This window comes from Syngnathoides biaculeatus, chromosome 2, assembly GCF_019802595.1.
Source record: "Syngnathoides biaculeatus isolate LvHL_M chromosome 2, ASM1980259v1, whole genome shotgun sequence".
Classification (NCBI taxonomy): Eukaryota; Metazoa; Chordata; class Actinopteri; order Syngnathiformes; family Syngnathidae; genus Syngnathoides; species Syngnathoides biaculeatus.
Window position 1 is genome coordinate 2,434,897 of NC_084641.1, and position 27,474 is coordinate 2,462,370.

A 27,474-nucleotide genomic window follows, 5' to 3' on the forward strand; every position below is an offset into this window, starting at 1 on the left:
CTGTCTATTTGTCTGAAACTACTTTCCATGTGACACCATTAGAGGAAAAGCCTTCTTTTGGAATGTAGATTTCAATCAGGACGTGTATCTTCAAATTTGTAAATATATATCTATCCATTTTCTTGGCCGCTTATCCTCACAAGGGTCACAGGAGTCCTGGAGCCTGTCCCAGCTGTGCCTGCCAATTGTAGGTCACATGGAGACAGACAGCAGTCGCTCTCACAATCACACCTGAGGGCAATTTCCAATCACTCCATGCTTTTGGGATGTGGGAGGAAAACCGGAGTGACCGGAGAAAACTATATATATATATATATATATATATATATATACACCGTATGTATGTATGTTTTTACAGTATGTTTTTTTTCTAAACTAGTCTAGCAGATCAGATGACACGTTGGAAGTGTCAGCTGTGTTTTAGTTAGAGTAGTAGTTGCACAGAGTGATAAATGGTAAATGGACTGAGAAACTCGTATTTCAAAAAATAGATCTTTGTTTTAATTCCAGCCACAACTGATATAACTAAAGCCCACCACACACCAAGCCCTGCAGCTAAAAGTGACTAAACCTGAAAACAAAATTAGAGTGGGTGACTCCCAGCTGCACATCAGGTGATTGATCGTCGGACATATTAATAATCTTGCTGCAATGGAAAAACTGCCTCCCTATGTTTTTCTTGGGAAGCAGTTGTATGTATTTTATTGAACCACAAACTGTACATCATAATGAAAGTAAGGAAGGAAGGAAGGAATTATGTAAGGAAGGTGTTTGTTCCATTCATGGATTCCATTTCTGCATTTCTGCGACAGACACTCTCCATGCTCTATTCGCCGACACATAAGGTATTATAATTATTGTTAAATATTTTTGGATAACTCAAAATACTAACTTTACTCTCCGTACTATGAACAGATTCCGTCTGGATGTCGCTTGGTACTCAGAAAACGTAAACTCATGTGCATTTTGGAAAGAGAGCCCCTATTTCATCTGCAGATACAGCACATATGAAATCACAACTGAAATTCTAAGTTTGTAGGTTTTACTATAAACACAACATATACATATACTCTATAGTATATATAAGTATTTAATAGGTCATGACAATAGTGACCCATCGCGAGAGACATGAGGGACAGAAATGGGATGGATAGACACTGAAGTCAGAAATTGCATTTAATTTTCACGATTAGTATTGCTGATGAACATGACTTAAATTAAAACAAAGTTTCGATAGATTTCTCATACAAATAATTACACACAGTATGTACTCCATTACAATTTGCCACACATACATTCATGACCATTTTAAAACATGATTCTTTAATAATGATTATGATTTTTTTCCCCTCTTAATCGTGTTTAGTGTAATGAAAGTAAAAGTAATGATTCCTCTGAGGGATAATAAAGAAAGAAAATGCAAGAGGATGTACAACAAAAAAAAAGTTTCATATAATTTGTTATCCAACAGTTGTTCTATCTCACCGGGAAACCACTTGGAAAACACTCTGGAGGGGTACGATCAGGGGAAACCTCAAAACTTTCTTCACTGAAATCAGAAAAAGGACTGCTGTCTGGAAAATGTCTGTCCCGATGGGACAAGTGTGCTGGGGCCTCTAGCTGGTCATCCAGCTCTTTCCCGAACTCTTGTGGTGTTTTCAGAAACCTAAAAGTAATCAAAAATAACATGAAACACTATTTAAGAATGTGAACATTTTAAGAGGATGACGGCAGAGTGGCCAATAGAAGAAAAAGGAGACCTGAAAAGGAGTTTTTGCCCTCGCTCTTTTTTGATGATGTTGAGTTTGTAATAGTGCCTCAAAGCCCGAGACATTTTTTCATAGGTCATATTGTCTCGGTTCTACAGAAGACACACACCATCATTAGTGCGGCAGGGACCACTTGTCAAATATGAACTGCACAGAACTCGGTGCTCACCTTGTGACGTCCCCAGAGACGGGCCAGGCCGTTGGGATCCACCACCCTGAACACTCGGCTGCTACGGTCTTCCCATCTGATGTATTCTTGATATTGGTCATCGGACAGAAGTTTATAAACATAATCCCACAGTAGCCTGCACTCTGCTTCAATAAAGGGACAAAAAGTCAGGTAAATATTCTTACATCACAGGAAAAGGTTAAAAATATGATCAGGTATTAATCAGCATTGCATCTACTGTGTAAGAAAAACACTTCAGGGTTTGAAATGTTCTGGCGACTCAAATGTACTGTTTCACTAACTTTGGTGGCTCTCCATGTTGAAAGAATATGTATTTTAAATTTTCACTACTGTACTTCTATTGACCTTATGCATTTTTCTAGTGAGAGGAACAAGAGCAACAGTTGAAAATGAACTTTCAGCTGTTTGCTGAAAAGTACAGTCTCACACACACACACACAAATGTACAAAGATAAGGAAGGCCCGTTTGATTCCCCCTTGAGGAAAGTCAAGGGAGAATCAAACAGGAATGATCCTGATTATCACTCACCAAGCCACAGTACTTAAAGGCACACATCCAACACAATCATTGTTGCTTTGACTCAGCTTGTCCCAAAGTACAGCTTTTTAAAACCTGCGTTTTTTTCCCCCATTCTCTTTTACTATTGTGTTAGTTTAAACATATCAAGGATAGCCTCTTGAGATGCATCATCTCATTTTCGTGTGGGGCCTATCAACGCAGGCCAATAATAATAAGCAAGCAAAATAAGAATGTTAAAGAGAAATCCAGAACTTAAAAACATTATACTGTATTTTTTATTTAAGACTAAGTTGATATGAGGGTTACAAGATAAAGGGGAATCTAGCCAAAAGCCTAAATATTCAAATTCCTCCACTTTTTCTAATTCCGTTCAATTACTGAAAGTAATATACCAGTTTTTTGGTAAATCTGTTTGAGAGCAAGACAATATGAAGTATAATTCTTTTCTTATTCCAAAGAATCATATCGTTAGCGAACCCTTGTTCGACTCTTTGACTAAAACCAGATTTTTTGCATAATGTCCGAACTCTTGGAGTATATTACTGTATCACCAGCATACAAATGCATATGGCAGTCACAACAGACTCATGGGAAGTCATTGACAAAGACTGAGAGAAATATAGACTGAAAGTTCTCCTCATGCCTGTGTGGGTTTCCTCCGGGCACTTCAGTTTCCTCCCACATTACAAAAACATGCAACATTAATCGGACACTCTAAATTGCCCCTAGGTGTGATTGTGCGGCTGTTTGTCCCGATGTGCCCTGCGAATGGCTGGCATCCAGTTCAGGGGGTACCCCCCTCCTGCCCGTTGACAGCTGGGATAGGCTCCAGGACTCCCCGCAACCCTCGTGAAAAATGAAGAAAGAAAATGGATGGATGGATATTGGGAAGTCCAAAAGTAAGTAATTTATTTAAAAAAAAAAGATAATCAAAGATGTCAAATGCATTAGAAAGCACATCCAGCCATATTATGATCAGATGCTGATTATATGTGGTAAATTTTGGGAAAGCATTGGTGGTCAAATAATTTAGTCTAAACCAGATAGGTGGGGACATAATAATTTATGCTCATTAAGATATTTAGAGAATGTATTAACGATGTGTTTTTAAAGGAAGAGCTGGCGAAGAATGTAGTATCAGATCGAGTGATGAGACTAAAATTTGAAATTGAGGGTGTTGTGTATAATGTGGTTAGCGGCTATGTCCCACAGGTAGGATGTGACATAGAGTTGAAAGAGAAATTCTGGAAGGAACTAGATGAAGTAGTTCTGAGTATCCCAGACAGGGAGAGAGTTGTGATTGGTGCAGATTGTAATGGACATACTGGTAAAGGAAACAGGGGCGATGAAGAAGTGATGGGTAAGTACGGCATCCAGGAAAGGAACTTTGAGGGACAGATGGTGGTGGACTTTGCAAAAAGGATGGAGATGCCTGTAGTGAACACTTATTTCCAGAAGAGGGAGGAACATATAGTGACCTACAAGAGCGGAGGTGAAAGCACGCAGGTGGATTATATTTTGTGCAGACGATGTAATCTGAAGGAGATTACTGACTGTAAAGTAGTGGTAGGGGAGAGTGTAACTCGGCACCATAGGATGTTGGTGTGTAGGATGACTCTGGTGGTGGTTAGGAAGATTAAGAAGACAAAGGTAGAGCAGAGAACCATGTGGTGGAAGTTGAGAAAGGAAGAATGTTGTGCGGCCTTCCGGAAAGAGGTGAGACAGGCTCTCGATGGACAACCGAAGCTCCCGGAAGACTGGACGACGACAGCCAAGGCAATCAGAAAGACAGGCAGGAGAGTACTTGGTGTGTCTTTTGGAAGGAAAGGGGAGGAGGAGACTTGGTGGTGGAACCCCAAAATACGGGGAGTCATACAAGGAAATAGATTAGCGAAGAAGAAGTGGGACACTGAGAGGACTGAGGAGAGGCGAAAGGAGTAATCGAGATGCGACGTAGGGCAAAGGTAGAGGTGGCAAAGGCTAAACAAGAGGCATATGAAGACATGTACACCAGGTTGGACACGAAAGAAGGAGAAAAGGATCTCTACAGGTTGGCCAGACAGAAGGATAGAGATGGGAAGGATGTGCAGCAGGTCAGGGTGATTAAGGATAGAGACGTAAATGTGTTGACTGGTGCCAGTAGTGTGCTAAATAGATGGAAAGAATACTTTGAGAAGTTGATGAATGAAGAAAATGAGAGAGAAGGAAGAGTTGAAGAGGCAAGTGTGAAGGACCAGGAAGTGGCAATGATTAGTAAAGGGGAAGTCAGAAATCCACTACAAGGGATGAAAAATGGAAAGGCAGTTGGTCCTGATGACATACCGGTAGAGGTATGGAAGCAATTTGGAGAGATGGCTGTGGAGTTTTTGACCAACTTATTCAACAGAATACTAGCGGGCGAAAAGATGCCTGAAGAATGGAGGAAAAGTGTTCTAGTTCCCATTTTTAAGAACAAAGGGGATGTTCAGAGCTGTGGGAACTATAGAGGAATAAAGTTGATGAGCCACACAATGAAGTTATGGGAAAGAGTAGTGGAGGCTAGACTCAGGACAGAAGTAAGTATCTGCGAGCAACAGTATGGTTTCATGCCTAGAAAGAGTACCACAGATGCATTATTTGCCTTGAGGATGCTCGTGGAAAAGTACAGAGAAGGTCAGAAGGAGCTACATTGTGTCTTTGTGGATCTAGAGAAAGCCTATGACAGAGTACCAAGAGAGGAACTGTGGTACTGCATGCGTAAGTCTGGTGTGGCAGAGAAGTATGTTAAAATAGTACAGGACATGTATCATGGCAGCAGAACAATGGCGAGGTGTGCCTTAGGTGTGACAGAAGAATTTAAGTTGGAGGTGGGACTGCACCAGGGATCACCTCTGAGCCCCTTCCTGTTTGCAGTGGTAATGGATAGGCTGACAGATGAGGTTAGACTGGAATCCCCTTGGACCATGATATTTGTAGATGATATTGTGATATGCAGTGAAAGCAGGGAACATGCAGAGGAACAATTAGGAAGATGGAGACATGCACTGGAAAGGAGAGGAATGAAGATTAGCCGAAGTAAAACAGAATATATGTGCGTGAATGAGAAAGGTGGAGGGGGAAGAGTAAGCCTACAGGGAGAAGAGATAGCGAGGGTGGACGACTTCAAATACTTGGGGTCAACAATACAGAGCAATGGAGAGTGTGGTCAGGAAGTGAAGAAACGGGTCCAAGCAGGTTGGAACAGCTGGCGGAAGGTGTCTGGTGTGTAATGTGACAGAAGAGTGTCTGCTAGGATGAAGGGCAAAGTTTACAAAACAGTGGTGAGGCCGGCCATGATGTACGGATTAGAGACGGTGGCACTGAAGAAACAACAGGAAGCAGAACTGGAGGTAGCAGAAATGAAGATGTTGAGGTTCTCACTCGGAGTGAGCAGGTTGGATAGGATTAGAAATGAGCTCATTAGAGGGACAGCCAAAGTTGGATGTTTTGTAGATAAGATTTGAGAGAGCAGACTTCGATGGTTTGGACATGTTCAGAGGTGAGAGAGTGAGTATATTGGTGGTCGGGTGCTGAGGATGGGGCTGCCAGGCAAAAGGGCGAGAGGAAGACCAAAGAGAAGGTTTATGGATGTGGTGAGGGAAGACATGAGGGCAGTTGGGGTTAGAGAGGAAGATGCAGAAGATAGGCTAAGATGGAAAAAGATGACACACTGTGGCGACCCCTAACGGGACAAGCCGAAAGGAAAAGAAGAAGATTAACAATGTGTTTTTAGGATATTTTCATTGGTTATGAATAATTGAGATATGTCTGTAATTATTGAGGTCTGTGGGGTCACCCCCATTATGGATAGGAACTACTCTGACATATTTTCAGCATGAGTGAGTATTACCAGTTCCCAAAGATAAATTAAATAGTCAGTCAGCCAGGAGAAAGGACAATACGTGTGAGACAAGTTTAAAGAACTTAATCTCCAGACCATCTGGACCTGCACTGCATGCTGAATTTATTCCATCTGTTGAACATCAGTTGGTGAGATAGTTCTCAAGAAAAATGTACTTGACAATCTATTTTGGATCAGGTTACCGTTAGAGTTAGAATAACAAGACAGGAAGCTACAGATTGCAGAGAAATAGTGGCAAAATTCCTCTACAATTAGTTCCATTGTTAATTCTGATTTGAGCGGTGAGATATTTTTCTGGCTTTATTGATTATATTGTTGATTCTCTTCCGAAATGGCTTCAACTTCTTGAAATAAGTTGACAGTCTTTAATTATAACTTCCTCGAGCATTTGTATTATGAGGTTTGCATTTATGTCTCACTCCTTTGTAAGCATTCAAGTCAATAGAATCATCCATCCATCCATTTTCTGAGCCACTTATCGTCACAAGGTTCGCGGGAATGGTGGAGGCTATCCCAGGTATCATCGGGCAGGACGCGGGATACACCCTGAACTGGTCGCCAAGCCAATCGGAGGGCACATAGAGACAAACAACAGTCGCACTCACAAACACACCTTCAGGCAATTTAGAGTCTCCAATTAATGCATCTTTTTGGGATGTGGGAGGAAACCAGAGTGCCACGAGAAAACCCACACCGCCACAGGGAAAGCATGTCAAATCCACACGGGCAGGGCTGGGATCTGAATCCCCAGTCCTCAGAACTGTGAGCCAGACGCTCCAAGCAGTTACTGCAGCATTCTGCTAGTTTTAAACTACAGTGCTGTATTTGAATTGTGGTTGTGAATGTTTGAAGGGTGATTTAATATGAGGGAACAAAGCGTTACCTGGCAAGCGCCCATCAGGTTTGTGCATTTGTCTTTTAGGCTTCTCTTGGCAAGACAAATTGACAGGTTCTTCTCCGAGGCTCCTTTCTGTTTTGTCTTGTTTTTGTGGAGCTACCGAAATAGAGAAGCCGACAATCGGTGAAAAGTCACAAACATCTCACAATAGCTGGTGAAATTGAAACAGTGATAACGTTAAACCTTTGCAACTGTGAGGAGTAAAACTGAAAGCAAGTTTTTTACAGCAGCAGCTCAAGTTTTTTTTCAAGCTATAAAAGGGGTGCATCGAAATTAACTGTATGGCCATTTCTATTTCCTGAAGGTGTAGCATTATTGGTTCCTAAAGCATGCTGGCATTTATCCGGGTTTCGACAATGAAACCGCCTTTTTATTTTCAACAGCCCATGAAAATGAATGCATAAAATTCTAGTCTAGCATACTCTTGTTCAGCTCTCTGGTGAATTATACATTCATAACTTACCATTTAGAAGGGCCTGTGTTTGACAGTTTGACACGCTGACGGGTTTGTTACGTTATTAATAATCAAACAGTCACACTATTTGTTATAGTGCTGGTCCCCAAATTAACAACAAAACAGTGCAAACTACATTCTATTGTCTTGAGAGTACGCATGCAGAGTCCAAGTTTTTAAATGTTCAATTCCATGTGTGAATTCTTGAGTGAGGTGTTTGCATGGGAGGCACTGAACAAACCATTAATCTGATCAAGGTGGAAAACTGATCAAATAAATGTCTGACCTTTCATGTTATCTGGAGATAGGGGGAAGCACTCCTCAGTTTTCGGGTCAGACGTTTTTGGGGGTTCACATACAAAACCTCTCCGTTGCCTAATCACACACTGCAGGATCTCATACAGAACATCTCCTGCGAGCAAACACGTGGCACTTGTGGAATAAGCAAATGTAAAACTTAGTCATGTGTAAGACCTCTGCTCAGCTCTACCTGAGCTGGGGCAGCGGTATCTGAAGTCCTCTTTAGTGAGCAGGCACAAGGCTCGGCCATTCATCTCAAAGAGTCTCTTCTCTGGCCTCCGTAGTGAGTACTCCTTGTGAGCCCAGTGGAGCCAGTGGGAGACATCTTGCTTATCCCACAAAAATGGATTTATCCCTGTTGCAATTGGATGAGGAGACTCACTTCAAAAACAGTGTTTGTGTTATGTGGAACGGTTCATTCCAGAATTGGAGGACATTTTGGGCATTCATATTTTTGAGAAATCAACCATTTATCCATTCATTCTCAGCCTCGGTTATCCTGTCCAAGGTCAGGGAGCGCTGGACCCTATCCCACCTGACTTCAGGCAAAATGTGGAATATATCCTGAACTGGTTGCCAGTTGGTTGCAGGGCAAAATTAGAAACACACAACCTTTCACAATGCCACTGAGTGGGAACTGAACTCCACCTGCGCCAGAGTCAGTAGGGTTGCGGGAGTACTGGAGCTAATCCCAGCTATTTTTGGCCAGGATGCAGGGTACACCCTGAACTGGTCGCCCGCCAATTGCAGGATAGATAGAAACAAACTAGCATTCCCGCACACAATCACACCTACGGGCAATTTAGAGTCTTAAATTATTGCATGTTTTTGGGATGTGAGAGTGAACTAGAGTGCCCGGAAAAAAAACCCACATAGGCACGGGGAGAACATGCAAACTCCACAAACATGGAGCAGGGATTTGAACCCCAGCCCTCAGAATTGTGAGGCAGACGCTCTAACCAGTCATCCACATTTTACATCCATCCATCCATTTTGTTTGCCGCTTATCCTCACAAGGGTCGCAGGGAGTGCTGGTGCCTATCCCAGTTGTCAACAGGCAGGAGGCGGGGTACCCCCTGAACTGGATGCCAGCCATTCGCAGGGCACATCGGGACAAACAGCCGCACAATCACCCGTAGGGGCAATTTAGAGTGTCCAATTAATGTTGCATGTTTTTGGGATATGGGAGGAAACTGGAGTGTCCGGTGGAAACCCACGCAGGCACGGGGAGAACTTGCAAACTCCACATAGGTGGGTCTGGGATTAAACTCAGGACCTCAGAACTGTGACACCAACGCTTTACCAGCTGATCCACCATGCCGCCCACATTTTACATTTCACATTATACATTTTCCAAGAAAACAATACGAATAGGTGGGGGATTGGATTGAAAATATGCAAATAAGCAGGCGATCAGAAAAAAAAAATACAGTGAATAAGAGAACAAGTGAATCAATCGTGCATCCAGAATTACGAATACTACATGGTTCTCCACTGTGTGTTAGCTGGTATGCTAACTGGTCAAAAATTAACTTGATTATATTATTAGTAACATAAATAACTTTTCTTGTTAATTGTAATAATAGGGTTGCGTGACACTCTGTTATGGCTGAAATAATAGAAGAGAGTGTTTGCCTGAATACAAAAGAGCAATGACTTTGATGTCATTTCTGCTGGGTCATGAGGCTCACTTATTTTCCTCTCTAGATGGCTAATAAGGTTTTACTAACAGGGTTGAATGTTTAAGTATATTGAGGGACACAACTCCCATGCATAATCAATACTATTTAAAATATCCATCTCGCTATATGCCTGTAAATAAAACAAAAAGTGTGAACATTTACAATGAAAAAAAAATAATCCCAAACAAAAGTTGATTTTGGAAATATTTTACGTTCTATCTGATGTGAAAGTTGGTCATCAAGAGAGAAAGACATTAAAGAGAGAGAAAAATGAAACTTTTGGGTGGTTCCAAAGAGTTGCCGCTCAAAAAATATTCGAAATCACTTTTCCAATAGCTACGGTTACATGATCAACTGCCAACTCACGTAGCTCTCCAGGTAGATGCCAGAGATCATCCTGTGTGGGGGTACTGAACCTTGGACGCTTCCCTGGTGGGTTGTGAAGATACCCACTTGGTGGAACGCTGATTTGCGTTCTGTGCATGAAAGTGGGGGGACTTCTTTTTTCATTGTCTTCCTAAAACAAAACATTCACGTTCAAAAATGCTCGCATTCGTGACGTCTGGTAATCTTCAAAAAACAAACAGATTGACTTTCTTACCTTTACTAACAATGACATCATAATATGTTCCGCAGAAAAGTTAAAAAAAAAGTGAAAAGTTTAAAGTTCAAAAGTAAATGACTGAATATGCGTTCCCAAACACAATAATTTTCTTTTCCGACTTCCGAGAAGCACAACTCTAATATTTTCGTATTCAAGCCTTGCGGGAAATGAAAAGCGAAAGAAAGATAATCCTCGTGTGGACGGTGCGCAAAATATCCTGATTGGGCGAAACTGTTTATTCGTCACAGCACCACATTTTACACTGTTCCACTAAAACAAGAATAATGTTTTTTTTGTTTTCTTACTCAACCTAGTGAGTGAATAATACTTTAAGAGGCGTTCTGTTCTTTTGAGGTAAACAGTTAGTAAAAAGTAGAACGAAAGCACGTTGAACTGCAAACAATAGATGGCGCCCGTCTCCACCCAGCCAGTAAACCTTCCCCTCATTCAAAGACGAAAAAATGTGCGGCAGCGGTTGTTATGACGAGAGGGAAATATAAACCGATCTGTTGTTGACTTCATTTGTTATCGTCATTAAACGCTCCTCGAGAAACGGTACACAAGTGGGCAAAGGGACTAACAGAAGTAAATATACCATCGCCTCGACTAAAAGTTGTGTAATGTTATCCCCCCCAGTGTGGTTATTGGAGGCGGAATGGAATACTGTTGCCATTTAGTTCGCGTCATTGATTTAGCGAGCAACAACTAGCTAGCAACCTGTAAGCACTGCGTAGCTGTGTTTGTCAAATACAGCCAATAGTCTTTAGACTTTATGTAATGCCATGCAATGAAAGATACATTTACACCCTAGGCTTGGACACACAAATCGTGCGTAAACATTTCATGTTTGTTGACATGGAGTTTTTCTAACAGAAATGCAGAGAGCCTCCCGTTTGAAGAAAGAACTTGCAATGTTGACCACCGAGCCACCTCCTGGAATCACATGCTGGCGCATCGAAGACCGCATTGACGACTTACGGGCCCGTAAGTAACTTATTATTAACCTGAGGAAGGATGCTCATCAGGTAACTTCAATTGATTGTACTTGTCCGTATACCATTACTTCAGCCTTACCGCTCACGTTCTGTCCTCTTTGCACTGGCTCCCTCTTCATTTTAGCATCCATCACAAAATTTCAAGTCCCTACAAAGTGTTATCAGCTTTTTTACTTACTGTACCCCGTTTGCCTCAGTACAACGGGAAGCAAAGCTTAATGATTCTGATTTGAATCACTGTACTTCCTGCCATCCGAAACGTTGACACGTCCTCTTTTTAAAACCAATCTCAGAACTGTTTGTAAAATGAATAGCTATTGTATGCATGTATAATTGTTAACAAGCACGTTTGCCCATTTTCTCTTGTATGATTGTAACCACTATTTTGTTTGGTGTGCATGGGTTCTTTGAAGGGTGCTTGAAATACATTGTATTGTAGCGCCGGAGAAAAGGAGTCGGAGGCGGAGTGTCGGACACAGGAAAAGAACTTGCTTTATTGTTCGACATCACCAAACTACTCGCATAACGGCGGGAACTCTGTTAACCTTTTACTCCGGAAGCGCAACAACAAAAACAGTCCGTGCGGAACCCCGCGCCCCAACTCGAGGTCCCGCGGGTGAATTATGTAAACACCACACAAGCCCCCCCAGAATTCACCCATAGTCAAAATCCTTGTGCCGTGGAGGGATGATGACCCGACCCCGGCGGGTGTGCACTGTAGGGGCCGAGGGGGGCGGGGCCGCACTGTCCATTGAGTCACGGGACAAGGGCTCAGGCGGGGTCAAGGGTACCCCGGCAGGCGCAGGGGCACAGGGCAAAGGGGGACGACCCCGGCGCGGGGGAAGGGCCAACCCCAAAGGCTGGGCAATGTCCAGGTGCGCGGGTTTGACCCTGTCCACGGAAACAGTCTCGGGTCTGCCGCCAATGTCCACGAGCAGGCTCTTGTCCCCGTGCTCCAGGACCCTGAACGGCCCGTCGTATGGGGGGCGGAGAGGTCCACGGTGGGCGTCATGACGAACAAACACAAAATCCGCAGAGCGCAGGTGACGGGGCAGCAGGGCAGCTGGGGTGCCATGTTGCGACGTGGGAACCGGCGCGAACCCTTTTGCGGCCTCCAGCAGGGAGGACCGTTGCCTGGCTGCGGACCAGGGCTCTGTGGCGTCCGGGATGAATTCGCCGGGGACCCGCAGTGGCTGGCCGTAGACGAGTTCGGCGGATGAGGACAACAGGTCCTCCTTGGGGGCGCACCTGAGGCCGAGCATGACCCACGGGAGCTTATCCAACCAGTTGCCGTCCGTCAAGCCGGCACGCAGGGCTGCTTTCATGGAGCGGTGGAACCGCTCTCAAAGACCGTTCGCCTGGGGGTGATAGGCGGTAGTGCGGTGCAGCTTGACCCCCAAACTCTCGGCGACTGCGTTCCAGAGTTCAGAGGTAAACTGAGGGCCACGATCTGAGGAAAGGTCGCACGGTGTCCCGAAGCGTGCAACCCACGTGCCGATGAACGCCCGGGCCACGTCTGACGACGTTGTCGAGGAGAGGGGAACGGCTTCGGGCCAGCGGGTCGTCCTGTCCACCATGGTGAGCAAGTAGGTGAATCCGTGCGAGGGAGGAAGTGGACCTACCAAGTCGACGTTGACGTGGTCAAACCTCCTCTCGGGGACAGCGAAGGGCTCCAAGGGGGCTTTTGCGTGGCGATGCACCTTAGCCCGCTGAGAGGCCACGCATGAGTCGACCCAGGCCTGCACATCTTTCTTGAGACCGTGCCACACGAACTTCTGGGCCACCAGCCTCACGGACGGTTTCCTTCCGGGGTGGGAGAGGTTGTGGACCGCCTCGAAAACAGCTCTTCGCCAGTTTGCAGGGACCAGCGGCCGAGGCTGGTCAGCTGAGAGGTCGCACAGCAACTTGACGCCCGAGTCACCAACCGCGACTTCCTCCAGGCGCAAACCCGTGTCAGAAGTCTTGAGGGCCTGCACCCCGTGGTCCGAGGCCTGGTCTGCGCTCATGCGGGAGTAGTCGAGACCCAGATGCACAGTGCCGACGATCGCCCTGGAGAGGCAGTCCGCGACCACATCGGATTTGCCGGCGATGTGTTGGATGTCCGTAGTGTACTCAGATGAACGACAGTTGGCGTTGCTGGCGGGCGGACCACGGCTCGGCCACCTTGGACATGGCGAAAGTGAGGGGTTTATGGTCCACATATGCCGTGAACTCACGGCCTTCTAATAGGGAGCGGAAGTGGCGGATCGCCAGCCAGAGGCCGAGGAGCTCTCTATCGAACGTGCTGTATTTGCGCTCCCTGGGGACCAGCTGACGGCTGAAAAAGGCAAGCGGTTGCCAGGCGCCGCCGACCCACTGTTCGAATACGGCTCCAACAGCGTAGTCCGATGCATCGGTAGTGAGAGCGACAGGGGCCCCGTGAGTCGGGTGGGCCAGCATAGCGGCACGACTCAGTGCGGCCTTCGTAGCCTCGAAGGCTTCCATCCTCTCGGCCGTCCATTCAACGTCCCGGTTGGGGGCCTTGTCTTTAAGAGCCTCATAGAGCGGGCGCATGATGTGGGCCGCCCGGCGGATGAACCGGTGGTAGAAAGTCACCATCCCCAGGAACTCCCGGAGGCCCCGAGCCGAGCGAGGTTGGGGAAAAGCGGAGACGGGCTCCACCTTTGCCGGAAGGGGGGCGGCGCCGTTCTTGTCTATGAGGTGCCCGAGGAACTGGATAGAGGGCACCCCGAAAACACACTTCGCCGGGTTGATGATCAGGCCATGGTGCTCAAGTCTTGCGAAGAGGTCGCGGAGGTGCATCAGATGTTCATCCTCCAAGGAGCTGGCGACGAGGATGTCATCCAAATAGACGAACACAAATGGCAAGTCCCTGAGCACAGAATCCATTAAACGCTGGAAAGATTGTGCCGCGTTTTTAAGACCAAACGGCATCCTCAGAAACTCGAACAGTCCAAACGGAGTGATTACAGCCGTCTTGCGAATGTCTGAGGGGTGCACGGGAATCTGGTGATACCCGCGCACCAGGTCGACCTTGGAGAACAAGATTTTGCCTGCCAGGTGGGCTGAGAAGTCCTGAATGTGTGGAACAGGGTAGCGGTCGGGCGTAGTGGCGTCGTTAAGGCGGCGGTAGTCACCACACGGTCCCCACCCACCACTCGGTTTAGGGACGATGTGTAGTGGCGAGGCCCACGGGCTATCCGTGCGGCGGACGATGCCCAGACGCTCCATGTTGGCAAACTCGGACTTAGCGACTGCTAGCTTCTCGGGATCAAGCCGTCGGGCCCTCACGTGGATCGGGGGGCCCTTGGTCTCAATGTGGTGCTCGACCCCATGTTTAGTCGTGGCAGAGGAGAAAGTGGGCCGTGTCAAGCCAGGGAACTCACCAAGGAGGAGTTGGTACTTGGTGCCGTCCGATAGCGAACTGGAGAGACCACCATAAGTCGCCTCATTGCGGACGCAGGCGACCGTGGAAAAAGTCAGTGCATCCACCAGACCGCCCCTCTTAAGGTCCACCAGCAGCCCGTGGGCACAAAAAAAATCAGCGCCGAGGAGAGGGAATGAGACATCCGCAGTGACAAAGTCCCATGTGAAGCGCTGACTCCCGAAACACAAGTCCACAGTCCTCATGCCATAAGAGCGGATAGGGGAGCCATTAGCGGACAGTAGGGGTGGCCCATGAGTCCCGCCAGCGGCGTCCTCCGCAGTGGCCGTCAGGACGCTCCTCTGGGCGCCGGTGTCGCAAAGGAATTTGCGCCCGGAAAGGTTGTCCTTGACGAACAGCAGCCGGCTCTTCGCGCCCACGCTCACGGCAGCTGCGAAGCGTGGGCTTTGGCGTTTCCCGACGCGTCGTAGTTGCAAGGGGCGCGGCACCTCTTCGCTTTCGCACCGAAACGGGCATGGAAGTAGCACAAGCCTGTGCCAGCACGGCCGTCGGTGCCGAAGGGGCCCCTGCTGGATGCCACCCCCGCGCCCGAAGGTGAGTAACTGCGCGTCGCGGCCAGCGTCTCAGGGGAGAAGCGCTGGGTTGCCAGGAAGAAACGGTCGGCCTCCTCGGCCAGGGCCCGGGGCTCAGTGACAGTACTGTTCGCGAGCGCCGTTTGAACATGCGGTGGCATATGCCTGAGAAACAGTTCCATGAAAATGAAATTGGGCTCTTCCGTGCCCAGCAGGTTTAGCATCATTTCCATGAGTTCGGAAGGTTTGCTGTCCCCCAGTCCATTAAAAGCCAACAGACGTCGGGCACGTTCCGGCCGTGAAAGTTCAAAAACCTTGAGAAGGTGAGCCTTGATCCCAGCATACTTATCTCGGGCCGGGGGAGAGGTGATGAAGTTCACTGCTCTGGCCGCCGTTGAGCTCCCGAGTGCTGAGACAACGTGGTAGTAACGCGTGGAATCATCTGAGATCCCGCGGAGGGCGAACTGAGCCTCCGTCTGTGCGAACCACGCTGCCGCGGACGTCTCCCAAAACTCCGGCAATTTGAGGATGGCGGTTGCCATGTTCGTTTCAGTCTCGAAAACGCCGGGACTGACGTCGGGGTCACCAGTGTAGCGCCGGAGAAAAGGAGTCGGAGGCGGAGTGTCGGACACAGGAAAAGAACTTGCTTTATTGTTCGACATCACCAAACTACTCGCATAACGGCGGGAACTCTGTTAACCTTTTACTCCGGAAGCGCAACAACAAAAACAGTCCGTGCGGAACCCCGCACCCCAACTCGAGGTCCCGCGGGTGAATTATGTAAACACCACAGTATTATCATTATTTAATATTATTAAAATGAAAGGTGGTCTAGCCTTGCAGTCTGTTGGCCACAAATTGTGAAATGTATGATGACTAAGTTTGAGCTAATAGCTGACTTCTGTCAACAACTTTAAAAAGTTAGAATTGGGCTTTCCAGGATACTCAATTGTTTTTGTATTTTTCTTGTATATGTGCAGTGCTTCTAATTATATATTTTAAAAATATAGATCACCTTTATGAAGTGTTTTATCTTATATCACAAAAACCTGACATTGGAGAAGGGGGCCTGTAGACATATCCATTGGAGATAAAATTGTATTCACTAATGGGACAAGCCAAAAGGAAAAGAAGAAGACTCACATAGCTTCATCCATCTATCCATTTTCTTTCCCTCTCATCCTCACAAGGGCCGCGGGGCATGCTGGAGCCTATCCAAGCTGTCAATGGGCAGGAGGCAGGGCACACCCTGGTTGCCAGCCAATTGACCCCTCCGTAGAAATTGCGTCATCTGCGTTGTTGACCAATCAGAGGCCAGAGATCTGCATAAACCACGCCCCTTTTGGGGTCCACCGTTACTTCAGACAACGTTGCATGGTCCAGTATAGCTTTTGTTAGCGTTTTATCGCGTATTTGGGTTCTTTAACAATAGATATGGTTAAGAGGTGTAGTCACGGACTTTGTAATAGTGACGACAGGTATCCTGAAAGGCTAGTTGGTGGAGTTCAATTCGTACCCTTTCCAAAACCGAAGACCCAGTACGAAAAATGTCTTCGATGGTTCAAACTTTGTGGAAGACGGCATGATCAACTGAATCCATCTAAAATCAACCGGAACAGATATGTTTGCACGAAAGTAAGCCCTATATTTGATTTTCAATACATGTCTCATATAAATGAATTAGCAGTTCTTCGCTTGCATAACATAGCTACGTGTGAATGATTGACACACTTGATCTGTGTTGAGCGTTATTTTGTGATGATCTGACTGCACAAACGTGTCTCTGTTCGGCGGCTAGGGAGCTAAGCTAAACCGGACTAGCGAGTCCTAAAAGCCTTCGACATGCACCGAGACACCAAGACTGAAGGAAGGATGTTTGAGGACACTAAAGTAGTGATTATCGTACTCGGTCGGGACTTTAGTAGGTTCGGCACTAATTCAAGAATAATTATTGAGGCGAGCGTGTGACGTTACTCAAAGAAAACAAGAGAAACAACTCGTAAATCAAGCCTCGCCTTCTTCTTTTCCTTCATACGGCGGTTCACAAACGGCTATACAGATAGACATACAGATTCTGCACACAAGTGTGATAGGTAACATGAAAATAGGAAACTGTCAATGACGAATTCGTCTTTGGGTTATAATATATTATATTATGTGGCTTCTCCTCTGACTCCGGAAAGATCTCGCGCATATATCGATGGTTTCTCCGTCGATTTGCATGGAAATACCATTGAAATACCCCTCGCTGAAATACTTGAAGCCCTGTTGTCTGCTTTTCAATGATATTTCACTTTTCGCTAAGAATCCGAGTGAGAAAATCGCTCTAGTCTTTTCTTCCTGCGCCGCTATTTTTGCTAATTGTTTGTCTGAGGTTAGCACACGTGGGGTGACGTAACTTCAGGAGACGTGGTTAAGTGCCCTGTATGGAGGGGTCAATTGCAGGGGACACCAAGACAAACAGCCACACTCACAATCACACCTAAGGGCAATATAGAGTGTCCAATTAATGTTGCATTTTTTTGGGATGTGGGAGGAAACCGGAGTGCCCAGAGAAAACCTGCGCAGGCCCAGGGAGAAGATGCAAACTCCACACAGGCGGGTCCGTGATCGAACCCGGGACCTCAGAGCTGTGAGGCCAATGCTTTCAAGCTGCGCCACCGTTCCACCATGCCGCCAACATAGCCCACGTTTTATATGACTAACACCACTAAATGTCAGCTGCTGATTTTTTTTTTCTTTTTTTATTGTTCTGGTTTAATTGCGGTCGCTTTTTTTCTTATTTTATTTTTATTTTTGTGTGGTTAATAGAGATACTTGGCAGTGCAGGAACTCCATATGAAGGTGGAGTCTTCTCCTTGGAGCTCAAAATCCCAGAGAGGTAACATTGGTTCATTCATTTGTTTATGACTGTTTAAATGCTGCCCACTCTTCTCAGTGAGACATAACAGTCACGTCTTTTGTAGATACCCCTTTGAGCCACCCAAAATACGATTCTTGACTCCCATCTACCACCCAAACATCGACACTTCAGGACGTATCTGCTATGAGGCTCTCAAACTCCCTCCAAAGGTTCTATCTAAACTGGATGTGTGTGTGTGTGTGTTTGTGATATGATAATGATACCCCAAGGAGTGTATTGAGACACTCCACAATGTGTCTGCACTCTATTGACACTTTTGGTTACTCAATAGTGACCCCTGCAGTAGTTCTAAAATCATTGCAGGAAAACAAAACGAAATTAAAATAGAAAATCTTTCATACTGCAAGCCCAACATTATGAGCCTGTGAAATTAAATTTAACAGCTTGTCCTTTGCTTAAAATACAATATCATTGTCTAATTTTATTTGCACAATTTGTTGCCTGGGTTGTTTATGAGAAAAGTTTAAAATTTGCTTAAAACCTTGTGTAAATGGTAAAATGAGTTGATATGTAAAATATAGCAAATTGATCTAATCAAATTCAGTCAGAATTTTTAAATTATGTATAGAATTGTGTTAATTTAAGTCTTCAGTCTTAAGAAGTAAAAGACTAAAAATTGATTCATTTATGCATTTTAATTGAGGAACAAAAGTTTTGAAGTGTCTTAGCTCCAAAGCGATTTGTCCTCTTAAACACCGGTTCCACTGGCTTGGACAAGATAAATTCTTTCACAGGGTTCAAATGAAGATGGTGAGCATAAATATTTTTAGTGCGCCTGAAAAAGCTTCAGTAGATGTATCGGTCATTTTCACCAATGGTGAGTGGCTGACAGTTTTTGCTGATCATGTTAATCACGGCCTCGTCTACTTCTTGGTTGTTCAGGAAATGCAAAAGGTAATGTTTTAGCCACGTTGCCTGAAGAGTTGACAAAAAGTGGATCACAGAAACGATCATTTGGATACCTCTGAACACAAAGCGTCCACGGTGAAGAACTAAATGTAGATGGATAGATGAAATCTTTAAACACACCAGAGTATACTGCCAACAAATTTCAAAATGTCATATTAGTTGGAAACGTGAAAAAGAGGTCTTTATACTACAGTGGATGAATAATGGCTGATATGATAATTTTATTTATATATATATATATATATATATATATATATTTGTGTGCATTTTCTGTCTTAGTAATGTGGCGTGTAATATTTCTTGCCATGTTTAATTAGGGAGCCTGGAGGCCTTCCTTAAACCTTTCTACACTTCTTACCTCCATTCAACTTCTAATGGCTGAACCGAATCCAGATGACCCGCTCATGGCTGATATAGTGAGTTGTGTTTAATATAGTGTCACTTAAATAACATCATTCTTCTTCTACACAATGCATTAGCATAATCTTTTCACAGAATTCGTGCTCCTTTAATCTATGATTATATTTTTAAGCATGTAGAGTCGTCGTCTTTTTGTTAAAAGAGCTGTCCCTCAGGCTGTGATAGTCTTACATACTGTAAGGGGAAAAAAATCACTTCCAAATTGTATGTGAAAGTACTTGTGACACAGAAGAGTTGTTTAATACTACAGCGCACATTGTAGCACGGCTTCTGTTGCAATGCAGGCGTCGGAGTTCAGATACAACAAGCAGCTGTTTCTGCAGAAGGCCAGGAAATATACAGAGGCACATGCTGTTCAGAAGGTGACGGTAAGCCTGTTAATTCAGTTCAGTCAAATTTGATTTCTGCCAAATCAAAACCAAAATTTTCTTTTCCAATTTCTCACTGTAAATAGATTAAGAATCACAGTGTTTGTATACAATAATGATTACCTGTTAATGTCAGTACAAGTACCATAGTGATGGCAATAATGGAAGCAAAATACTCTTGAGAAACTTTAACAGTGATATACATTTTTTTTTAATTTTTTTATTTTTTATTTTTGGTATATTTCATCATGCAAGACAATAGTGGTGAGATAACAAAGTCACGTACATCTGTCTGTGTTTAGGGAATCTTGGAGGGAAGCACCAAACACAATGTCCCAAAACAGAATGGACCATCACGGAAAAGAGCGTCTTCTGATGCTGAGCAGGAGCCACACGAGCAAGCAAAGAGAACCCCTTTTTAGTTCCAACCACCTTTGATTTAACTGCATTCGTTGGCACAGACTTTTCAGTATATCTGCATGGTTTTAATTGTTTATTTTGCTGTTTGAGATGTATATACATATATGGATGTTTGTCTTTTAATAAATACACTTTACTGTGGTGATGGTTTTAAATAGCAGTGAGGGCAGAATTGTTCCAGTACAGAATATAGTTTTATTCAGACATATGCTTTCACTTGTATACAATCATATGTACAAACTACATGGCAACAAATTGATGAAATAAAATGGGGATTTAGATATTGAAATGTGAAATATTTGGTGTTTTATCATTGGAAAAGAGACAAGGATTTAAAAGCTATCACGAGTCAATACGAGTGATGCACCAATAACCCTTTTTTTTCTTCAGGGGGTGCTGAGTACATAGTATCTATAAAGTATTTGAGTATTTGCTGATAACAATTACTGATACTTGATAATGGGGCTGTCTTGCAAATTTCTCACGCTAATAAAATATTGTTTGCAAACAAATTATATGCGAGTGTACATGTGTATGTATAGACATACATACATGCACACACAGGTCTGTGAGAAAAATGCCTCCTCTAAACCGGTCGGTGATCCAGAGAAGGTTTGGGGACATTGCCCTGCAGAACACTGCCGGAGGAAGGCCAGGCAGGGTGGGTGAGCTTGGCGGTAGGCATGCCATTACACAAAGCTTTGCCTGGTACTGGTTTTGGTGCATGCCTAGTCAATACCATGCTAAGTCAGAGGTAGTTTCATTGGATACACTGCACATGATGTTGGTCTACACTGAAAAAAGGCTAAATCTCCTTTAGATCTTTGATTTTTTTTAAATCAATGTTTTGTGGAGTTGATATTCAAGATAGAACAATCTTGATTACATTCATTATTTGCACACATTTGAGATTGTTAGCTTACTCAGGTTAATGACCTGATACGCTTGACAGTGAATCCCTTTATTGTCCAGTAAAAAAACGAGTAGTATTAGATACAAATATAGTAAATCATAATCAGGCAATATGTAACTTTGATACTGCATGCCCATGATCAATCACATTGTGATATAACATTTATACATACAACTCTGTTCTTGATATATTTAAAGTCCACCCTGCAACAAGTTCTCCAGGGCATCAAATTTACTGGATGGCTTTCAGCTTTTACTCGCTCTATCTCGAAGATATGCAAGTCTGTGACTGATGCAGTCCACCAGATAGGTACTCAAATTGTTCTTTTTTTTTTGCATAATGGTATTTTAATTCCTTGTTGCAGAGGAACGGCTTGTGGCACTTTCTCTTTTCAGAGTAACTCTACCATGCATCACTTCTCAAGAAAACTCAACAGTTCCACATGGTCTGATTGAGAGATTCTTTGTGGATTTGAGCCACAGAACTGGTCTTCCTGCTGTGCTACATGATTACTTGTGAGTGCCTAATGCCCTGGTTTTTCAGGCAGATAGCTTGATAGTTTATGGATGTGGAGCAACAGAGTGAGTCATGGTTGAGCGATCCATTGGGCAATTGTGGCAAATATCTTGAATCGAAGTCTTCAGACATTCTTTGTCATTAAGGCTCCCTTGTTCCTTTACTCTGTCTATACCTCTGACAGTGGGTGTCTGGCAAGAGATTAGAGGAACTGGAAAAGTAGAGGAGCACTGAGAAAGTTGAATTGGATCCATTTCAGAGTGGACAGTAGAGCCTCTACTGCACAGGGTATCTGCATCAGCGAGAGACAATTGTGTTGATGTTTCAGAGCAGGAACTCTTTTCTGTCTCCACTGAAACCAGGGAGTCTATGGTGCAGTTGCGGTGAAGGTGAAGAGGTGCTTTTGGGCAATGCCAGAAAAAATACTGGGAGTCGTGTCGTGTGAAAAGGAGGAATAGTAGGGGATTTAGGCAAGCAGGTAGAGGCTGAAGAAGCAAAATGATTGATTTTAGAACTTCCTCGCCCAGAGATAAGAGACTCAGGAGTGAGCAAATGGAGAGGAAAGCTACTGGCACATACAGAAGGCCATTTGTGAATATTAGCCCGGCTACATGTTTGATCATAGCACAATCCCACAGTCCCTCACATTCTCCTCTAAGTAATTCCCAGTAAAGGCGGATGTATGAACATGTTACTATGAGTAGGCACAGGGTGTTAATCATAATCAGCACTAAGGGAAAAACCAAGGAAGATGTTTGCCGAGGGTTAGGTGGTAGCGGTGTGGGTAGGCAGAAAGGTGAGGAGCCATACTCCCCAAGTCCAAGCAAAGGAAAACAAGCTAGAATGAGTGAGAGAGTCAGACATAAAAGTGCAAGTATACGTACACTTTTCAGTGAGGGTGATTTGCCATAGCTTCGGGCACACGTGACACTCACTCCACACTGCACAGCTGCCAGCGTCAGTAGCAACACACTTGCCTCAGAGGCAACCACCCACACCCATCCTGTCACCTGACATCCAGGCCCTCCTTGCCAGGGGGCACCATGGTGGCTAAAGTCTCCCATTGTTAACCCGTCTACAAGAGCCAGGGTGCTTGTACAAACACCTGTCAGCAGATTAGAGGCACCCATGCAGGCCACCGTGAATCTTAGTGGTGACACGGAGCAGGGGGAGCTGAATAGAGAGAGAAGTAGCACAGAGTTCCCTAGGAGAGACACCAGGGAGATTGTCCATAAGCCAACACGAACCAACCAGCTTCCCATCAGAGAGTCACAGGGACGAAAAGGACCTGTGACACCAAAAATGTCAAATCCATCAGCATTAGATAAAATCACTCAATAGAGCACAACTACTCCTAGCAAAGTTTAAAGAATACAACTGAATTCTCAAACTGTGATTGTAGTGATAAAAATACAGACCTGGTGTTGGAGTGCACTGGACACTGGCCTGAAGTTTGGAGTCCTCTATTTCAAGCTGAAATTCCTCAAGATCAGGATCATCTGGAAACATTGGGGTCATCAAATCATATGTACAACCTTTCGGAGGTAGGTAGATTTTATAGTAGATAGGCGGAACAACACCCGATGCAAAAGTCCATAATGGAGTCTAAAAATAGATTGTATACGCCATAATGGACAAAAACAAGGAGAGAGCATTATTGTAATGGAGTAAAAGTATCTATTCTTCACATACATACCCAAGTAAAAACTATGTTGCATTCAAACAACTCCAACAAGTAGAATTTGTCCAAAATGTTACTTGAGTCAATGTAACAGATTAGCTGTAGCGCATTACTTCCAACCTCTGCCCATTGGTAGCCGCCGTACAAGGATTACACCAAGAGCACAGCAATGACTCATCCAGGAGGCCACAAAGAAACTCAGAAGTCTTTTGAAAAACTGCAGGCTGCCTTACCTCTCTTAAGGTTAGTGTCCATGACACAAAAATAAAGAAGACATTGGGAAAAAAAGTGCAACCATGGGAGAGTTCCAAGGCAAAAACCGCTGCTGACCCAAAAGAATATCAAGGCTCAGGTTACTTTTAAGGGGGGGAACGAATGATTCCCATGACTTTTGGAGAATATTATATGAACTGAGAAGATGAAAGTTGAGGTTTTTTTGGAAGGGGTGTATCTTGTTACATCTGGCATAAATGTAGCATTTCAGAAAAAGTACTTCACACCAACAGTCAAACATGGCGGTGCTACTGTGATGATCTTGGGCTGCTTTAATCCTTAAAGACCTGGACAATTTGCTGTGATTGGAAGTTCTGCATTTTAATAGAAATTCCTGATGGACAATGTTCAGCCATCAGTTTGAGACCTCAAGAGGAAGCTGGGTTCTGCACCAAAATAATCCAAAATACAACAAATTGATTTTTGAATGGCTTACAAAAACAAAATGGTTTTGGAGTGGCCTATTCAAAGTCCTGACTTAAATTCAATTGGAATGCAGTGTCGTGAATTACCATGATCTTGAAAAGGCCGTTCATGCTTGAAAACCCTCCATTTTTGCAGAATATGAGCAATTCTGTAAATTAAGAGTGGCCCAGAATATGTGTCGTTACTAGTTATAGAAAATGGTTAACATTCAGTTGTTGCTGCTGAGAATGGCCCAACCAGTTATTAGGTTTAAAGATCCATAACTTCTTCTCACAGGGCCAGGTAACTTTGAACATTTTTTTCCTAAATAAATAAGATAATTTAAAAAAACCATTTTGAATTCACTTGCGTTACATTTGTCTGGAACTCACTTTTTTTATGAACAGTTACAAATGCACTGGAAAAAAGAGGAATGGAGATTAGACGAAGACAGAATATATGTATGTCGTACCAGGGCAGAACCGACTGCCGGAGAAAAATTCCTTGTGTGTTTTTACACACTTGGCCAATAAAGCTGATTCTTTTTCTTTTGTGTACATGAATAAAAAGGGAAGAGTGATACTACAATGAGGGTGAAGGACTCGAAATACAGTGTTCCTCTGTTATTCGCGTGGTTACATTCAGCTCAGCATGCACATAAGGTGTGCCACATTATAAGGTGCCCCGTCTATTGAGGAGAGAATCTAAGACTTCTAACCGCACCTTATGGTTGTGAAAGTACAGTACATTATGAAAAAAATATTGAGAGCAAAATCCGTGACTATGCAGGGCCACGAATGGGTAGAGTAATGAGAACTACACTAATGAGCTCATCAGAGGGACTGCCAAGATCAGACCAAATTAGAGACAGAGCAAACTTTGATGGTTTGGAGACATCCAAAGGAGATAGAATGAGTGTACCAGCAGAAGTATGATGAAGATGGGGCTGCCAGGCAAGAGAGCCAGAGGAAGGCCAAAGAGAAGATTGATAGCTGTAGTGAGGGAAGACATGAGAGCAGTTGGTGTGAGAAAATGGATGTACAGTGAATAAAATTAGTTTTTGAACACCCTGCTTTATTGCAAGTTCTCCCACTTAGGAACCATAGAGGGGTCTGAAATTTTCATCGTAGGTGCATGTACAATGTGAAAGAGACAATCTAAAATGAAAAATCCAGAAATCACAATGTAGGAATTTTTTAACGATTTATTTGTGTGATACAGCTACAAATGAACACTTGAGAAAACCAATGTTAATATTTTGTCGCATAGCCTTTGTTTGCAATTGCAGAGGTCAAACGTTTCCTGTAGTTCTTCACTAGGTTTGAACACATGGCAGGAGGTATTTTGGCCCACTCCTCCACACAGATCTTCTCGAGATCTGACAGGTTTCTGGGCTGTCACTGAGAAACACGGAGTTTCAGCTCCCTCCAAAAATGTTTTATTGGGTTTAGGTCTGGAGACTGGCTAGGCCACACCAGAACCTTTATAAGCTTCTTACGGAGCCACTCCTTGGTTTTTCTGGCTGTGTGCTTCTGGTCATTGTCAATTTGAAAGACCCAACCACGACCCATCTTCAGTGCTCTGACTGAGAGAAAGATGTTGTTCCCCAAAATCTCACAATACATGGCCGTGGTCATCCTCTCCTTAATACAGTCCAGTTGTCCTGTCCCATGCACAGAAAAACACCCCCAAACCATGATGCTACCACCTCCATGCTTCACAGTAGGGATGGTGGATGGTGTTCTTGGGATGGAACTCATCATTCATCTTCCTCCAAACACTGTTAGTGGAATCGTGACCAAAAAGTTCAATTTTGGACTCATCTGACCACAAAACTTTCTCCCATGACTCCTCTGTATCATCCAAATGGTCATTGGCAAACTTGAGACAGGACCTGACATGTGCTGGTTTAAGCAGGGGAACCTTCCGTGCCATGCATGATTTCAAACCATGACGTCTTAGTGTATTACCAACAGTTACCTTGGAAACGGTGGTCCCAGCTCTTTTCATGTCAATGACCAAGTCCTGTCATGTAGTCCTGGGCTGATTCCTCACCTTTCTAAGGATCATTGAGACCCCACGAGGTGATATCTTGCATGGGCTCCACTCCGGTTGAGATTGACGGTCATGTTTAGCTTCTTCCATTTTCTAATGATTCTTTCAACAGTGGACCTGTTTTCACCTAGCTGCTTGGCAGTTTCTCCGTACCCCTTTCCAGCCGTGTGAAGTTGTACAATTGTGTCTCTGGTGTCTTTGGACAGCTCTATGGTCTTGGCCATGTTACAAGTTTGAGTCTTACTGATTCTATGGGGTGGACAGGTGTCTCTAATGAAGCTCACAACCTCACACAGTTGCATCTGATTCAGGATAATACATGGAGTGGAGGTGGAGTTTTAATGGCAGACTAACAGGTCTTTGAAGGTCAGAATTCTAGCTGATAGACAGGTGTTCAAATACTTTTTTGCAGCTGACCCAAATAAATCATTAAAAAAAAGCATATATCGTGATTTCTGGATTTTTCTTTTTAGATTATCTCTTTCACAGTGGACATGCACCTACGATGAAAATTTCAGACCAGTCCATGATTTCTAAGTTGGAACACATGCAATATAGCAGACTGTTCAAATGCAGACTGTTCAAATACTTATTTTCTTCATTGAAAGAGATAGAATTACATGCTCTGGCAACCTGTCAGATTATAAGATTTGTTTGATGATCATAAACATTAAAGGGGTGAAACTATGCAAAAATACAATTTGAGAAGGGGAAAATACTTTTTTGTGGCACTTAAGTTGTATCTCAATTAATCAGAATCATGTCAGAAGCTTAATCTAAATACTTCAGTTCATAAAGCGAGTCATACAGGGATGCACTACGCACACAGCGAATGAAATAGTTCATCATTTTGTATACATGTATAATTTTGCTGATTACATCTTACAGGCAAATGAAAAACCCAAGTTCACCATCTCTTCAAACTAGAGCATTACATAACGAATGACCAAGAAACGCTAAGTTGTTTTTTGTGTGTTTAATAAATCCTTTTAATGTAAGAGGACTGTTATTAATGAACTTGTCTACCCCTACTAATTAAGTGAGATGTTTATAAATAAGATATAAGATACGTACTGCGATTTCTTGAAGTGTTTTACATTATTCATTTTTATAGATGTTTTGAATAAATGCGTATTCTTACATTGAGTGTCAGCCTGGTGAGGGTAAATGCCGGAAGTTCTCCTGTGAGGGTCATCATCAGTGTTGCTTTGATCAGTGTCCCACGGGCCAACTGTCTTGTAGCTATCACAAGAACCATACACACAGCACTGGTAGGCATACGGCATCTCAATCACCCTGTAACACACAGCCCAGCGATGACTTGAAATCAGGCACATCACAT

The 27,474-nt window shown here is 44.1% G+C and overlaps 3 protein-coding genes across 9 annotated transcripts in view; 1 reads left to right on the plus strand and 2 right to left on the minus strand.

Annotated features, from left to right (window-relative positions):
• Positions 1–969: 969 nt before the first annotated feature.
• Positions 970–11,495, minus strand: etv7 (ETS variant transcription factor 7). 3 transcript variants are annotated; one of them, XM_061812801.1, is made up of 8 exons: positions 11,372–11,495; positions 10,060–10,210; positions 8,202–8,366; positions 7,998–8,123; positions 7,243–7,353; positions 1,939–2,084; positions 1,761–1,861; positions 970–1,666 (listed from the first exon to the last, which is right to left on the minus strand). In XM_061812801.1, exons 2-8 carry the CDS (start codon positions 10,175–10,177, stop codon positions 1,477–1,479), a joined length of 957 nt encoding a protein of 318 aa, XP_061668785.1. In that variant the 5' UTR covers positions 10,178–10,210; positions 11,372–11,495; the 3' UTR covers positions 970–1,476. The 3 variants fall into 3 exon arrangements, with proteins under 3 accessions (XP_061668785.1, XP_061668768.1, XP_061668777.1); XM_061812784.1 differs by lacking the exon at positions 11,372–11,495 and adding an exon at positions 10,295–10,570; XM_061812793.1 differs by lacking the exon at positions 11,372–11,495 and adding an exon at positions 10,295–10,570 and having other exon boundaries at positions 972–1,666; positions 1,939–2,081.
• Positions 10,715–21,711, plus strand: ube2t (ubiquitin-conjugating enzyme E2T (putative)). Of its 3 annotated transcripts, none has more exons than XM_061812825.1 (7): positions 10,715–10,852; positions 11,171–11,281; positions 18,061–18,130; positions 18,216–18,321; positions 19,399–19,497; positions 19,786–19,869; positions 20,172–21,711. In XM_061812825.1, exons 2-7 carry the CDS (start codon positions 11,173–11,175, stop codon positions 20,289–20,291), a joined length of 588 nt encoding a protein of 195 aa, XP_061668809.1. In that variant the 5' UTR covers positions 10,715–10,852; positions 11,171–11,172; the 3' UTR covers positions 20,292–21,711. The 3 variants fall into 3 exon arrangements, with proteins under 3 accessions (XP_061668809.1, XP_061668817.1, XP_061668799.1); XM_061812833.1 differs by having other exon boundaries at positions 10,733–10,882; positions 19,786–19,863; XM_061812815.1 differs by having other exon boundaries at positions 10,734–10,882; positions 20,172–21,503.
• Positions 21,712–21,762: 51 nt separating this feature from the next.
• LOC133496776 (leucine-rich repeat-containing G-protein coupled receptor 6) overlaps positions 21,763–27,474 on the minus strand; it is a 40,609-nt gene continuing 34,897 nt past the window's right edge. For all 3 annotated transcript variants that reach the window (XM_061812775.1, XM_061812758.1, XM_061812768.1), the window contains 3 exons: positions 27,274–27,428; positions 23,137–23,217; positions 21,763–23,006 (listed from right to left, as the gene is read on the minus strand). In XM_061812775.1, coding sequence (XP_061668759.1) covers positions 21,763–23,006; positions 23,137–23,217; positions 27,274–27,428 — 1,480 coding nt within the window. The remainder of the gene's footprint in view (positions 23,007–23,136; positions 23,218–27,273; positions 27,429–27,474) is intronic.

Bases quoted from the DNA above. Each gene is read 5' to 3' on its own strand.
- etv7 (XM_061812784.1), bottom strand. From the start codon at position 10,315: ATGATGTCATTGTTAGTAAAG. The intron at 1,862-1,938 runs GTGAGCACCGAG...TGTCTTCTGTAG, and splicing joins GTCTCTGGGGACGTCACAAG to AACCGAGACAATATGACCTA. The intron at 1,667-1,760 runs GTCTCCTTTTTC...GATTACTTTTAG, and splicing joins GGGCAAAAACTCCTTTTCAG to GTTTCTGAAAACACCACAAG.
- ube2t (XM_061812825.1), top strand. From the start codon at position 11,173: ATGCAGAGAGCCTCCCGTTTGAAGAAAGAACTTGCAATGTTGACCACC. The intron at 11,282-18,060 runs GTAAGTAACTTA...TGTGGTTAATAG, and splicing joins CATTGACGACTTACGGGCCC to AGATACTTGGCAGTGCAGGA. The intron at 18,322-19,398 runs GTTCTATCTAAA...ATGTTTAATTAG, and splicing joins CTCTCAAACTCCCTCCAAAG to GGAGCCTGGAGGCCTTCCTT.